General features: G+C 40.4%; 1 protein-coding gene across 2 annotated transcripts in view; it reads left to right on the plus strand.

The window, feature by feature from the left end:
- Positions 1 to 14,432, plus strand: part of FAM20B (family with sequence similarity 20, member B) — a 38,385-nt gene that overhangs the window by 17,604 nt on the left and 6,349 nt on the right. For both annotated transcript variants that reach the window (XM_010850135.1, XM_010850134.1), the window contains 4 exons: positions 564 to 673; positions 11,690 to 11,861; positions 12,076 to 12,267; positions 14,318 to 14,377. In XM_010850135.1, coding sequence (XP_010848437.1) covers positions 564 to 673; positions 11,690 to 11,861; positions 12,076 to 12,267; positions 14,318 to 14,377 — 534 coding nt within the window. The remainder of the gene's footprint in view (positions 1 to 563; positions 674 to 11,689; positions 11,862 to 12,075; positions 12,268 to 14,317; positions 14,378 to 14,432) is intronic.

A 14,432-nucleotide genomic window follows, 5' to 3' on the forward strand; every position in this document is an offset into this window, starting at 1 on the left:
GACACGACTGAGCGACTGACACACACAATGGTACCTTTACACACCTAATAACACGATTAGCTGTGATTTTTAAGATTTCTGTTTAGGGAATTTCCTAGTCAGGGAGCTAAGATCCTGTAAGCTGCTCAACTTGGCCAAAAAGAAAAAACCCTACTGTTTAAAATAGGATCCCCGTAGATACACAACAAGCAACAAAGATTTACCGTATAGCACAGGGAACTATAGTCAATATCTTGTAATAACCTATAATGGAAAATAATATGAAAACTAATATATGCGTACTCTGGTTTAGTTGCTAAGTAGTGTCCGACTCTTGCAACCCTGTGGACTGTAGCCCGCCAGGCTCCTCTGTCATGGGATTTCCCAGGCAAGAATTCTAGAGTGGGTTGCCATTTCCATCTCAAATATATGCATATATGTATAACTAAATCACCTTGCTGTGCATCTGGAACTTTATAAATCAAATATACTTCAATAAAATATATATATTAAAATTTTTTTAATAAATAAAAATAAAATATATCCCCAAAGATTTTTCTCTTCTGTTCAACCTTCCAAACCAGGATTCTAGGTTTCCGCCGAGCTCCCTTGGTGGTTGGCAGATTTGTTAATCTGCGGACAGAGATCAAGCCTGTTGCCACGGAGCAGCTCTTGAGCACCTTCCTAACCGTAGGTAAGAAGGTTATAGAGGACATTTAGATAAGGCGTTAGTTAATAAATGGGGCATCATAGAGCAAGCTTGTTCATGACTTTTAGGAATTGAAGAACTCAAGGGAATGCAAAAGCAAATCAGGCAACTTGTTCTCAGGTTACTGGGGGAAATAGATCTAAAGGTAGATGGCAGGAAATTGAAAGTTTTCCCTAATGTGCACTTTGTGTATGAAGTTGGAAGTGAGATCATTTATGCTAGTGTGGTTAGGGAATAATTTTATTTCCTTCTGCTTTATCTTAAATCTCAAACTCAAATTTTGGCCTAAATCAATTATTGTCTGTATATCATTGCCTTGATGGTTTCTTTCATGCCCCTGTATTTTCCTGGAAACTGTGTCCTGCTTCCTGAAAATTGAGCAGACCTTAACGCGGCTCTGTAAGAGGGTCAGAAATTCCCTTGTAGGTTGTACTTGGGCCTGGAAGATCACCACTGCTGCCCCCTACTCTGCGAAGGTCAGCCTGTAACTCACTGTGTGTGGCACTGACTGCCACCCTCTGGCCTCTGTTCTCCACTGTCATGCTCTGAGTTGAGGGGTCTGCATAGAACTCTCACTCCTGTTCTCCTTGCAGACACAGTGCAGATAGGAGGAATTCAAAGGTGCTGTGGCCTCCTGTCTGAGCCTCCTCATGGTGACATTTTCAATAACACAGTGCTCTGCATTGACACGACTGTTGAAATAGACATTTCAAGATGAACTTCACCTTGCTTTGCTAGAGTGAATGTATTTACATTTATAATGAGACGAAACTGAAAATTTAAAGCACTTGTGACAGATTCATCATTCAGAATTTACACTTGCAGGCTATGGCTCTGCTCTTCTTACAAATAACCAGAAGCATACAGTGTCACTGATTTGTTTCGTATATTTTCTAATCACTTTTGCTTGCCCGATTTTATGCTCAGGCAAACATGCATTCCTGATGGATGAGAGGAGGTCAAGAATAGGCCCGCTATCTAGAGACTAATGGAGGTTAACTCTCATATACCGACTGCGCAAGGTGTGGGGAGAAGGGAGAGGCCTGACAAAGGAGTGCAGAGGAGGTTATTCACACTCCGTCTGAGTGTTGAAAAATCTGTGCATGCTACCAGGCAGTGGAGAGGGATGGGCACTGGGCAGAATAGCAAGAAGTAAATAGAGACAAGCGCACACAGACCTGAAGTACACAGAACCGTATGTTTAGGGAAGAGCTTCTGGATACACCCTGCAGCACAGGGCAGCGTCTTAGTGTGGCTGCTGTAACAAGGTGTCATGGACTGTGTGGCTTAAAGAATAGGCATTTATTGTTTTCACGGTTCTGGATGTTGGAAGTCCAAGACCAGGGTGCCCGTAAGGTTGGGGTCTGGTGAGAGCCCTCTTTGTGATTCACAGGCAGCAATCTTCTTTTTGTATCCTTACATGACAAAGATAGAATGAAAGAGAAATAAGCTCTCTCATGTCTCTTCTTCTTGAATATTAAAGGCACTAATCCCATCATGATGCCCCCTCCCAAAAATTCCAGCTCCCAGTACCACCGTACTGGGGCTTCATTATGTGAATTCTAGGATGGACATTAGCTTTCACTCCATAGCAGGCCATTCGAGGGATTCGCTGGAGACACGTTTTTAAATAATAATGACCTTGCTGCTGCTGCTAAGTCGCTTCAGTCGTGTGCAACTCTCTGCGACCCCATAGACGGCAGCCCACCAGGCTTCCCCGTCCCTGGGATTCTCAGGCAAGAACACTGGAGTGGGTTGCCATTTCCTTCTCCAGTGCATGAAAGTGAAGAGTGAAAGTGCAGTCGCTCAGTCATGTCCGACTCTAGCGACCCCATGGACTGCAGCCTACCAGGCTCCTCCGTCCATGGGATTTTCTAGGCAAGAGTACTGGAGTGGGGCGCCTTTGCCTTCTCCGAATAATGACCTTTGCACAGTATAACTAAATTTGGGGCACCTTTGCAGCTTGACAGAGCACTTTCACACAGTTACCTTATTTTAATCCTCTTGACAAAGAGTGCAATGAATAGGGGAGATTTATTCACATTTCAGACATGAAAAAGAAGTCTAAAGAAATTAAAAGACTTTCTCCAAGTCACGGATCTACTAACTGTTAGCCAGGATTCAGACCCAGATTTTAAGACTCTAAAATATTTGATCTGCTTATATTTTTATATTCATTAATTTATTCATTGAACAAAATTTGGTTTCACTTCTGTGTGGCAGACTCCAAACCAGGTGTTGAATATACAAAAATGAATCACACCTTCCTGCGCTCAGGAGCTTTGTCTAAAGGAGGAGGAGCCAGACATTTACAGAGAGCCTGTGGGACTGTGGAAGGGCAGAGGAGAGGGTCTAGAAGTCAGGGATGGTGACAGTTTTAACCAGGTTAATGAGAGAGTAGCAGTCCTGCAGGAACGTGCAGTGGAAAAGAACACTCCAGGTTTGGAAAAGAACTCTTATTAGAGTTTTTTGTGCAAGCGATTCCTTTGGCAGCCTAAAGAAGCTTTTCTGTCCTTTCTTAAATACATAAAATACACAGATTTATAAGTAAAACCAACAATATTGAAGTATACATTTTTGACTTAAAATTATAAAAAGCAACTTTGTGATAGAGTAACATGTGCTTTGTTATTTTACACATTAAATAACAAGATTTAGCATGACCTAGTAACTACCATGATTTCAGACCATAAATCTAACTGATAGTTTGCGGGATCTGCAACAATGCTAATATGATATGAAAATCTGTGATTTCTTCTGGTGGAAAAAAATCACAGCTAATGCTAATACTATGGTTTGCTCCCTACCATCATACTTGAAGGAAATGCTAAGTTTTAGATAGGAATTAATGAAAAGGAAAATGTAATTTTGTTTCCATCCAGTTCACAGGCTCTCTGAGTTAACCTTGTTGCAGGTAGAAGGCAGAGCAGAGAGAGCAGTGACAAGAAATGAGAGAGGGACATTGAAAGCTCAGGAAACTGCAGAGTTCAGCTGAAGTAATAAAGCCTTTCTCCATAGGCGTTGGGAGGCCACTGAAAGAGTTTGAATATGAAAAGATGAGATTTGAGTTTTAGAAAACTAATTGTAGCCACACTGTGGTGGATGAGTTGGCAAGAGGCAAGATGAGATGAGAGCCTTTGGAGGCTGTTGTAGATTCACATGCAGTGAGTCAACTAAAGCAGGGACCAGGTATGGAAAGATTAAGGAGATACTCAAGAATTAGGATCTGGGCTTCCCTGGTGGCTCAGCTGGTAAAGAATCCGCCTGTAATGCAAGAGAGCCTGGGTCAATTCCTGGGTCGGGAAGATCCCCTCGAGAAGGGTTAGGCTACCGACTCCAGTATTCTTGGGCTTCCCTGGTGGCTCAGCTGGTAAAGAGTCCACCTGTAATACAGGAGATCTGGGTTCTATCCCTGGGTTGGGAAAATCCCCTGAGAAGGGAACAGCTACCCACTCGAGTATTCTTGCCTGGAGAATTCCATGGACAGAGGAGCCTGACGGAGTACACAGTCCATGGGATCGCAAAGAGTTGGACACGACTGAGCAACTTTCACTTCACTTTAAGAATTAGAATGGAAAGAATTTGGTAAACGTTTGAGCTAAGTGTGACAAGTGAGAGAAGAAAAAATTTTAAGAATGACTCTAAAATTTTGGGGTTGGATGACTAGATACAGAAAGGAACAGACTTAGGGAGATAGAGCAAAGGAAGATAATGTAATTTGGGGTATTTTGTTTCTTTGTATAAAACAATAAGAAATAGATATACTGGCTTCTGACCCTGCTTCCTGATACATGGCTCCTGAATCCCTTATTAATTCCTACCTCAGGACACTAGGAGCATACCTTATTCTATTGAGATGATTCTGGGTGGGTCCTGGATGCCTCCTGGATGGAAGCTGTGAGTGATCAGGCCATAATTCGAAGCTTGGCATTTTCAGGACTGTACCTTGCACTTTCTCCAGAGAGGGGGCGAAGGGTGGGAAATAACTGATCGTGGCTGGAGTTAGTAATTGATCATGTCCAGGTAAGGAAGTCTCTATAAAAATCCAGTAGTACAGGGTTTGGGGTATTTTACCGGTTGGTGAACCAGAAGTTTCTATGTGCCCTTATGCCAGGCCCCAAACAAGAACAGAAGCTTCTTTGTTCAGGACTTCCCCCTGTGTATCTCTTCATCTGGCTGCTGCTTGCTCTCCATTGTAATAAGCCAGTAATCTAGGAAGTAAACTGGTTTCTCGACACCTAGGAGCTGTCCTAGCAAAAACTTTTTTAATTGAGGCATAATTGACATACAACATTATGTTAGTTTCAGATGTACAGCATAATTATTCAGTATTTGTGTATTTTGTGAAATGATTGCCACAATAAGTCTAGTTAACAAACATCACCATATATAGGTACAGAATTTTTTGTTTTTCTTGTGAGGAGAACTTTTGAGATTTGCTCACTTAGCAACTTTCAAATATGCAGTACATTATTGTTTACTGCCTGGGACCATCCCTGGCTGATCCAGGGTATTCGAAGGGGAGACGGAGTCAGCGACTATTTACATATTTATCAAAGATATAAAGAGTAATAGAATGAAGATAGCTCAGTAGGAAAATTCAGTGGAGAAAAGAGGCTGAGTAGCTTGGTTTATGCGGGAGACCAATAAAACTTCAAGACAAGAAGTTTGCACCACTTACGTAGGCCGCAGGCGCCCTCTCGAATAGCGGAAGGTGCCCCACCTTAGACACCTTCTCGAGTGGGTCTTAGAAGCCCAGGCAAATAAATGGTCGCAGAGGATATCCGCGCTCCAGATGGAGACTTCAGCCGGAAGTTAAAGGGAAGAATGACATGGGGAGACCAAGCGTTGGTGAGCAAGGCCCGTAGCTTTATTTTTAACAGGGGCTTTTATACCCTAAGTTACACATAGAGGATAATAGGGGATGCGAAGTCAGCAGTCCTTGACCCTTATCAAAAACCAGGATTTCTTTCCTGCAAATTTATCGTATACAAATGGTTTAGGTGATTTACATCATCTTCTGGCCAGAAGGCCTATTAACATTTTATGACTCTTGACAAGGACTTATCAACAAAGACTTATTTTCTCTAAGAGTAATTATTTTAAGGTTTGGCGCCATCTTCCGAAGATAAAATTGCATTCCTATAGGGCGGATGTGTAATGGGTTTACAACAAAGAAAAGAATTTATTACCTTAAGGGTCTAAAGTTACTAACACCAAGGCCACTACTTATTTTTTCTACATACCAACTATTAATTAATACATATTCAAGGATACAATTCAGGGGATGTGAAAACTTGGCAACAAACATTGGTTCATCAATGAAATCCTTTACTAGTTTTATTCTGACAGTTTCTAACTCTGAGAGGCTCTAAGCTATTTGAATATCTTAAGCTTCCCATGCCTCTCGAGGCTGGGAGACTGTAAACAATCGTATGCACGGCTCTAGGAGTCCCGGTAAACTTGTCAGGCGAGTTAGAGAGCTATCTGAGGGGTTTGGATTTAAACACTCCTAATTGCCCAGGAACTTTATTAATTGGAGCTGTAAGTTAATTCTTTGACAGAGATAGCAAGATGGTGGTAGGGGACAGCCCCCAGTAAAGTCAGAGGTGAGAGCACAAAGCAATAAAGTAGGCAGACTCTGGTTTTTTGGGGGGTAGATGCTCGAGAATATCCGGGGGGACTCCTGAGGCTCGATCCCGCCTTTGCGTATGCTGAGCCTCTTTCCTCATGACCTTTGTCACGAGTGGAATGCCTCACCGGCTCCCGGCAGTTTACTATAATCACCATGCTGTATATTACATCCTGATGACTTATTTATTTTATAACTGGAAGTTTGTACCTTTTGATGTCCTTCACTCACTTCTCCCACCCCCCACCCTCAGCTTCTGGCAACCATCCATCTGTTCTCAACTATCCCTGAGCTTGTTTTCTTTGTTTTATTTTATTTTAGATTCTGTAAGTGAGATCATACAGGATTTATTTTTCTCTTATCTTATTTCACTTGGCGTAATGCCTTCAAGGGCCATCATTGTTGTTGCAAATGGCAAGATTTTATTCTTTTTTTTATGGCTTAATAATATTCCATTACACACACACATATATATACCACATTTCTTTTCTGCTTATGTTTTCTTCTAGTAGTTTTATGGCTTCAGGTCTTAAGTTCAAGTCTTGAATCCATCTGAAGTTCATTTTAGTGTATGTTATAAAATAGTTGTCCAGTTTCATTCTTTTGCATCTGGCTTTCCAGTTTTCCCAACACCATTTATTGAAGAGACTGTCTTCTCCCCATTATATATTCTTTACCCTAGCAGATTAAACCCTAACGGGCTAATAGGAACCCCTGGTTTATAGCCAGTTGGTAGGAAGCACAGGTGACAACCTACACTTGCGATTGTCACCTAAAGTGGAAGGCTTATGGAACTGAGCCCTTAACCTGTGGAGTCTGATGCTACCTCTGGGTAGATAATATTAAAATTAACTTGTGACCTCACCAGTGTCCAGGAATTGCTTGGTGGTGGGGGAAAACCCACACTCACTGATATTGGGTGCAGAATCTTACCTTGACAGGAATATCCAGGAGTAAATGTTAACTAATCATTTAGAATCTAAAGTCTGCAGCTTAGGAAAGAAGTGTGGCTGGAAGTACAGATTTTACCATCATAAGTGGTAGTTCGTCCCAGGAGAGCATGGAGATTAAGGTCATCAGAAAACTAGTTTTTTAAAATTGGTGCATCCAGGAATAATGAAAGATTGAGAACCTCAGGTTCATGGCCATAAAACCAGAATATTGAAATCTGGAAAGGTATTATTCATAGTAAATAGCTGGCATTGACTGGTCTCTGACAGTGTGTCAGGCACTGTGCTGGGCACTACTGGAGATTATCTCACTCACTCACAACCCAGTGGTGGGTTGAAGAACTATTATCTCCATTTTATTGAGGAAGTTTAGAGAAGTCAAATTACATGCATAATGTCTTGCAGTCTAATGACTGTATATAGTCTATATTTTGAACCCGCAAACCTGAGATCACACCCCTAGACTGTACACCTGACTTCATTCAGTTATAAAGGGTCTTATTTACCAAGCTCAGGAGTTTGGATTTCATCACATAGATAGCAAGTTTCCTACACCAAGCAATGTTTTGTTTTCTTTTGTGTTTTTTTTTTTATCAATAATATATTCCCACAACTCACAATTTTTTAAAAATACCAAAGGAGTACAATGAAAAAACTTTCATCCAACCATTCCTTCTCCCTACTTACAGTGGCAATCTCTATTAGTAATTTCTTTTTATGTCCTTTTTGTATGAAATATGAATATATATTTTTATCTAACTCTACCATTTTATACAATATGTATCACACTGTACATGCTTCTGCATCTTATTCTTTTATGTAATACATCTTGGAAATCTGTTATTTCATGTAAAGAGCTTTTTCATTCTTTTTTTGTTTTACCAGTTACAACGTGCTCCATTGCATGGATGCACCATAGTTCATTTAACCAGTCCCTTGTTGGACCTAAAAGTTATGATATTTTGTTTTTACAACCAGTGTTGCCCAGAATTACCTTGTACATATTTCATGCATGATCAACTATATCTGGAAGTGGAAGTGCTGGTCAAGGGCACATATATTTTTACATAGATGTTTAACCAGTTTACCTTCTCAGCAATGATGCATGAGAATGCCTCTCCCCTAGCTTCACCAACAACATATTACCAAACTTCGGGTTTTGTTTGTTTCACATGTAGCATCTTTTTATTTGTTTAAGAGCCATTTGTATTTTCTTTATCTTTGCATATCCTCAGTCATTTTTAACTCTGTCATTGGTCCTCGTGATTTACAAGAGTTCATACTTAGGAAGGATAATAGCTCTTTGTGATATGAGATATAAATGTTTTCCCCAATTCTTTAATTTCTTTTGACTTTGCTTAGTTTTTTCTTTTCTTTTTTTTTTGATTTATAGAATTTTTTAAATTTATTTTTTAATTGAAGGATAATTGCTTTACACATGCTTTATAGAAATTTTTTGTTTTCAGTGTATCAATCCATCTTTTCTGATAGATTTTTCTGATTTTGAATCGTAGTTATGCCTTGCTCACTCCAACATTATGGAAGAATTTTTTTTTTTTTTTTTTAGTACTTCTGTAGTTTTATTTTTCACATTAAGGTTTTGATATTGTTGGAGTGATAATGAAGTATGGCTCCACTGTTGTTATTTTTTCCCCTAGATGGCTATCAGTTGCCCCAGTAGCATTTATTAAAGACTCTCTTATTTTTCCTCTGTAATATATTTTCTTCAGCTTATTTAGCTTTAGTTTCTAGACTTTCTGTTCTGTTCCGTCGGACATTATATCTGTTCTTCAGCTGGTCTATGTTTTAATTATGAGACATTATACTATTTTTTGATATCTGATAAATCTAGTCCCTTCTCTTTGCAGTTATTTTAACAGTTTTCTAACAGTTCTTATTTATGTTTTTTCTTGTGACCTTTAAAATTGTCATATCTAGTTACCCCATAAAAGACCCATTGGTATTTTTGATGGGTCAAATTAAACTTTTAAGTTTATATTATAATTTTAAACATTATAAGGATGATGTTTCTTTCAATTAGTGTTCAAATCTCTTTTTATCTGGCAGAGGTTTTGAAGTAATCGAGAGTGATAGAGTCAACTTTAGGGGAGGGGAGTGTATAGTGGATTAGTTTCTATTTAGTGTGTACTAGGCCAGAGGGTGGAAATACTAATAAGTTTGTCTCTTCAAGGACCCCTATACATGTTTATTTTTAATGACATAAACAGTTGTTAAAATAGTATGTGAGGTTTTATAGGTATAGGAAATTAGCTCATTTAATGGTTATATTTCATAGAGGTGGAGGGCAAAGAAAACATTACCTACCTTAAGTTTTTATTTTGAAATAATTCTATGTTTACATAAAAGTTGCAGAAAATGATCTGGAGTCCGCCCCCAGATTCCCAATTGTTAATACTTCTGAATCGGTTGAGAACAGGTTGCAGACATGAATATCTATTACTGCATTATATGCTCCCTTAAGACTTGAGTGAGTATATCGCAACTTCCAGGGCACTTCTGTACACAACATCGTTCAACCATCAAAATCAGGAGATTAACACTGATCCAATATCACTAATCACATAGACCCTATTCAGATTTTGCCATGTGTCTGTGTAATGGCCTGTGAACATCCAGGATTTAATCTAGGATATTGTATTCAGTTGCATTCAGTTATTATGTCTTTTTTAGCCTCCATCAGGCTGAAACAGTTTCTCACTCTTCTTGTTTTTCAAGACCTTGAGGTTTTTGAAGAGTGCAGGCTGGTTACTTTCTGGAACATCTCTGATGTTCATGTTTCATTATGATTTAAAGACTTTAGTGAAAATGCCAACAAAGTGCTATTGTTCACTTCTCGGTGCATAGTATCAGGAGGCACATGATGTTGGTCCCATTACCTGTGATGTTAACTCATCACTTGATGAAGGTGGTGAGTGTCTGCAAGGTTTCTCCAGTGTTTTATACTTGTTAATAAGTAATTACTGGGACTTCCCTGGTGGCTCAGATGGTAAAGTGTCTGTCTACAGTGCAGGAGACCTGGGTTCGATCCCTGGGTTGGGAAGATTCCCTGGAGAAGGAAACGGCAACCCACTCCAGTACTCTTGCCTAGAAAATCCTGTGGATGGAGGAGCCTGGTGCAGGCCACTGTCCATGGGGTTGCAAAGAGTCGGACACGACTTCACTTTCACTTTCACTTTCACTAAGTAATTACTGAGTACTTTGTAGGGAGAAACTCAAAGCTGGATAAACATTATATCCTCACCAAACTTTTGCCCGGCAGTTTTAGCATTCATTGATAATTCTTGCCCACATCAGTTACTACTGTGATAGTTGTCAAATGGTGATTTGCTAAGTCTTCTAGACTTACTGGTTGCCATTCTGTTGACGAGTAGACCTCCCCTTACCTTGCCTCACTTTTATTTACTTATTTATTTATAAAACTATGAGCATGCAGGCTCTTAATTTACTCAGTAACAATGTTACTATTATCAAACTGTCACAGATTTGGCGAGGGGGAATCCCTACAAACTGTCTCCTGTCATTTGGAATGTTCCCATCATTCTCTGAGTGCTTCCTTATGGCTGGCATAGCAATATGACCCAGGCTGATGTTGTACTTTCTCTGCTCCTGCCCTTGGATCATCTGTTTCTCCAGGGAACCCTGGTTATTTTTAATATAGCACCAAAACAATATTTAGAAACTAATATATGAGTGCTAGGTGTGTTCATTACTACCTGAGTGTCACTGTTTCTAGATTTTCTAGAGGGGCAGAGGTAGAAAACATATGTGATATATATACATGTGTGTGTATATCTATGCATAGATATACACACACAAACATTGGTATTTTGTCTTCTTCTATATCTCTGTGTATTAAACCATCTGTTTAAACCAGTATCCTCAGTTATAATTCAACAGCGAAGGATTTACTCTGGCCTTCTCCCTTTGTATGTGTTAAACTCCCTTATCTATCTATTAGAAAACTGGTTCCCATTATCCTCAGTCTGTTTACTCATTTGCTCAAGACCCCACTCCCCAACCAGTATGTAAACCAAAGTCCTGGGCCATTGTGCCCTCTCTCCCTCCCCGTGGCATTCTGGCCAAAATGTCAGTCCTGTCAAAGGAGAAGAGGCCATTATTTAAAGTGAGTTCAGAAAGATACTTGTGACAGTAGTTGACTTCTGGGAGGGGATTGGGTAGACAGGGCAGAGAGGGAAACAGAGAGTTATCTTTTCATGTATATCCTTTTGAATTTTTTTTTTATACCATGTGCTTTTATTTCCTATACAGAAAATAAAGATTTTGAAATCAGTTCAGGATCTTTGTTTTCACATAGAGCTGCTCTCTTCTGCATTGTTTGCAGAGAATTTGGAGTCATCCTTTTTCTCTTAAAGTATTTGGTTCCATTCTCTCCTTTAGGAAATAATACTTGTTTCTATGGGAAGTGTTATTACTGCCGAGAAACAGAGCCAGCCTGTGCTGACGGAGACACGATGGAGGGGTCTGTCACGCTTTGGCTTCCAGATGTGTGGCCTTTACAGAAACACCGACACCCATGGGGCAGGACTTACCGAGAGGGCAAATTGGCCAGGTAAATGCTCCTGTGAGCCATTACTTTATTCTCTCCCGTACCTAATCAGGTGCTGACCCTGTGTAGGAGCCAGGGGTTCTGTCCACAAATAAAAAGGACTATGGATGGTTCGGGGGAAACCTGCTAGTCTGGGACTTTGTCTTCTCTGTATTTTAAACAATGCTACATGCGGTGCTGACACTCAGTAAACACCCCCCGTGCTGCTTGCCTCCAGGTGGGAGTATGATGAGAGCTACTGCGATGCTGTGAAGAAAACATCTCCCTATGACTCCGGCCCGCGCCTCTTGGACATCATTGATACAGCTGTCTTTGATTACCTGATTGGCAATGCTGACCGCCATCACTATGAGAGTTTCCAAGACGATGAAGGTGCTAGTATGCTCATCCTTCTTGATAATGCCAAAAGGTAGGACCAGCAGGACTTTCTCCCTCTCCATTCAGTTCAGTTCAGTTCAGTCGCTCAGTCGTGTCCGACTCTTTGCGACCGCATGAATCACAGCATGCCAGGCCTCCCTGTCCATCACCAACTCCCGCAGTTCACTCAGACTCATGTCCATTTAGGCGGTGATGCCATCCAGCCATCTCATCCTCTGTCATCCCCTTCTCCTCCTGCCCCCAATCCCTCCCAGCATCAGAGTCTTTTCCAAAGATCCAACTCTTCACATGAGGTGGCCAAAGTACTGGAGTTTCAGCTTTAGGATCATTCCTTCCAAAGAACACCCAGGACTGATCTCCTTTAGGATAGACTGTTTGGATCTCCTTGTATTAGGGGTCTTGTATATACAAGAAGGATGCTGTCTAGGATGTCCTGGGAAACCTCCAGAACAGACTCGACAGAGGGCATCCTTCCTGTTCCCACTCAGGGTCTTTGCCATGGGCACCCATCCTTCCAGCTTGTTCAGAGCTTATACTCCTTTCACCCTCAGGGATCTAAGACTTTAATAAAAATGGAAAAGTCATTTTTTCCAAGGAGTCAAAGATTCTCATTCTCTTCATGGACAACTGGAAACCAAAGTCTTGTATTTATTGCTACTTATATCATTCTTTCTTGACTAGGATGTTTAGAATCTTGAGAAATACATAGTTAACAGAACATGAAATTTAGTTACTGTTAAATATATAGTATCTAAAGGGTCATGCAGTTTAAAAAATTAATTTACTTGATAGGGTGTTTTTGCTATTTTTATGGCAGTCTAGGCCCAGATTTTTTCTATTATGAGTAGGAGAGCAGTTGTTTAGTGATTATAAAGACAAGTCACTATCTTGAATAAGACAATTTTATTAATTTTGAATAAATGAAATGTCCTTATTTAGATCTGAGCTATTTGAAGAGCACGTTGTATTTTCAGTTTGCACTCTGCATTCCCCATGGTACCCAGTTAAGTGCCACACTTTTAGTTATACTTAATAAGTGTTTGCTAAATAGAATACTTCCTTGGAGCCAGAACTGTCCAGACTCTAGGTCACTAACTGTTAATGTCGGTTGCTGAGAATAAGCTGAGCCATGGATCCTCAGCAGAGAATGCTTGGGCAGCGTTTACTAAGCAGGCCACCACCTCATACTGAACACCAGGCCCCTCATGTTCCATGGAGGGTGGTGACAGTTACAGAGAGTGCGAGGCCAGCAGGAAGTGGCCAGTGCCGTCTTTCGTTTTCATTTACACTGTATTTTCAGTTCCTGAATACCTTTATCCTTACTTGTAAAAGTGATCATGTGTGCTGTGGAAATACACATGGAAATAATTGCCTTTGCCATTTTTTATTCGAGGGCCTGCACTGTGCTGAGGGCTATCAGACCCTCCAGCTATTAAGGTGAGCTTCTAGGAAAAGAGTGGAAGGTTGACAGTTATTCCAGAATCAGTTTTTTTTTTAACTCTGAATTACTGCTTAAGGCATTTTTATATATGCTTCCAATCACCATTTTCTCAGCCTCTGTGAGCAGTTTTTTCCAATTTAAATCTGACCATATTCTTTGCTGTAGGGAATAGGATAATCTAAGTCTTTTCTTATTGGTAATTTTGGAGTAGAACAAGTATAACTTCATTTTACAGGAAATGACTTTCTACTTGTTTGTGAGAACCTAATATGAATAGCCTTTATTTCTCTGAGCACCCGTAAAACTTTCTCAAGTGTGGGGGTCTTCAGATTCTCCCTCCGTCTGTGGACTTCACACTTCGTCACAACGGTCATGCTCCAGCACCTTGCAGTGTCCTGGCAGGAGAAAGGACCCTGGTAAAGGAGTGTATCTGTTGTTCAGCGCTGCAGTGCAGGCTGTTAGGAATCCTGTGTCTAATCGGTCATACCCTGTTTATTTCTAATTTAAGTGATTTGAGCTGTGTGGGCGTAAAATTATCTAGGATCACATTTGGGTTTCTTATAGAATTTGTTCTTACTTTGATGCTAAGAAGGGAACTGGTGCTTTCATTTAACTCGCTAAGTTTTTATTTAATTTTCAGCTTTGGGAACCCCTCGCTGGATGAGAGAAGCATTCTCGCCCCTCTCTATCAGTGTTGCATGTAAGTTACTTTATCAAATGCATTTGCCTGCGTGCTTTTCGTACTTTTCTAACCC

Source organism: Bison bison, unplaced genomic scaffold (assembly GCF_000754665.1).
Source record: "Bison bison bison isolate TAMUID 2011002044 unplaced genomic scaffold, Bison_UMD1.0 scf7180017864289, whole genome shotgun sequence".
Taxonomy (NCBI): Eukaryota; Metazoa; Chordata; class Mammalia; order Artiodactyla; family Bovidae; genus Bison; species Bison bison.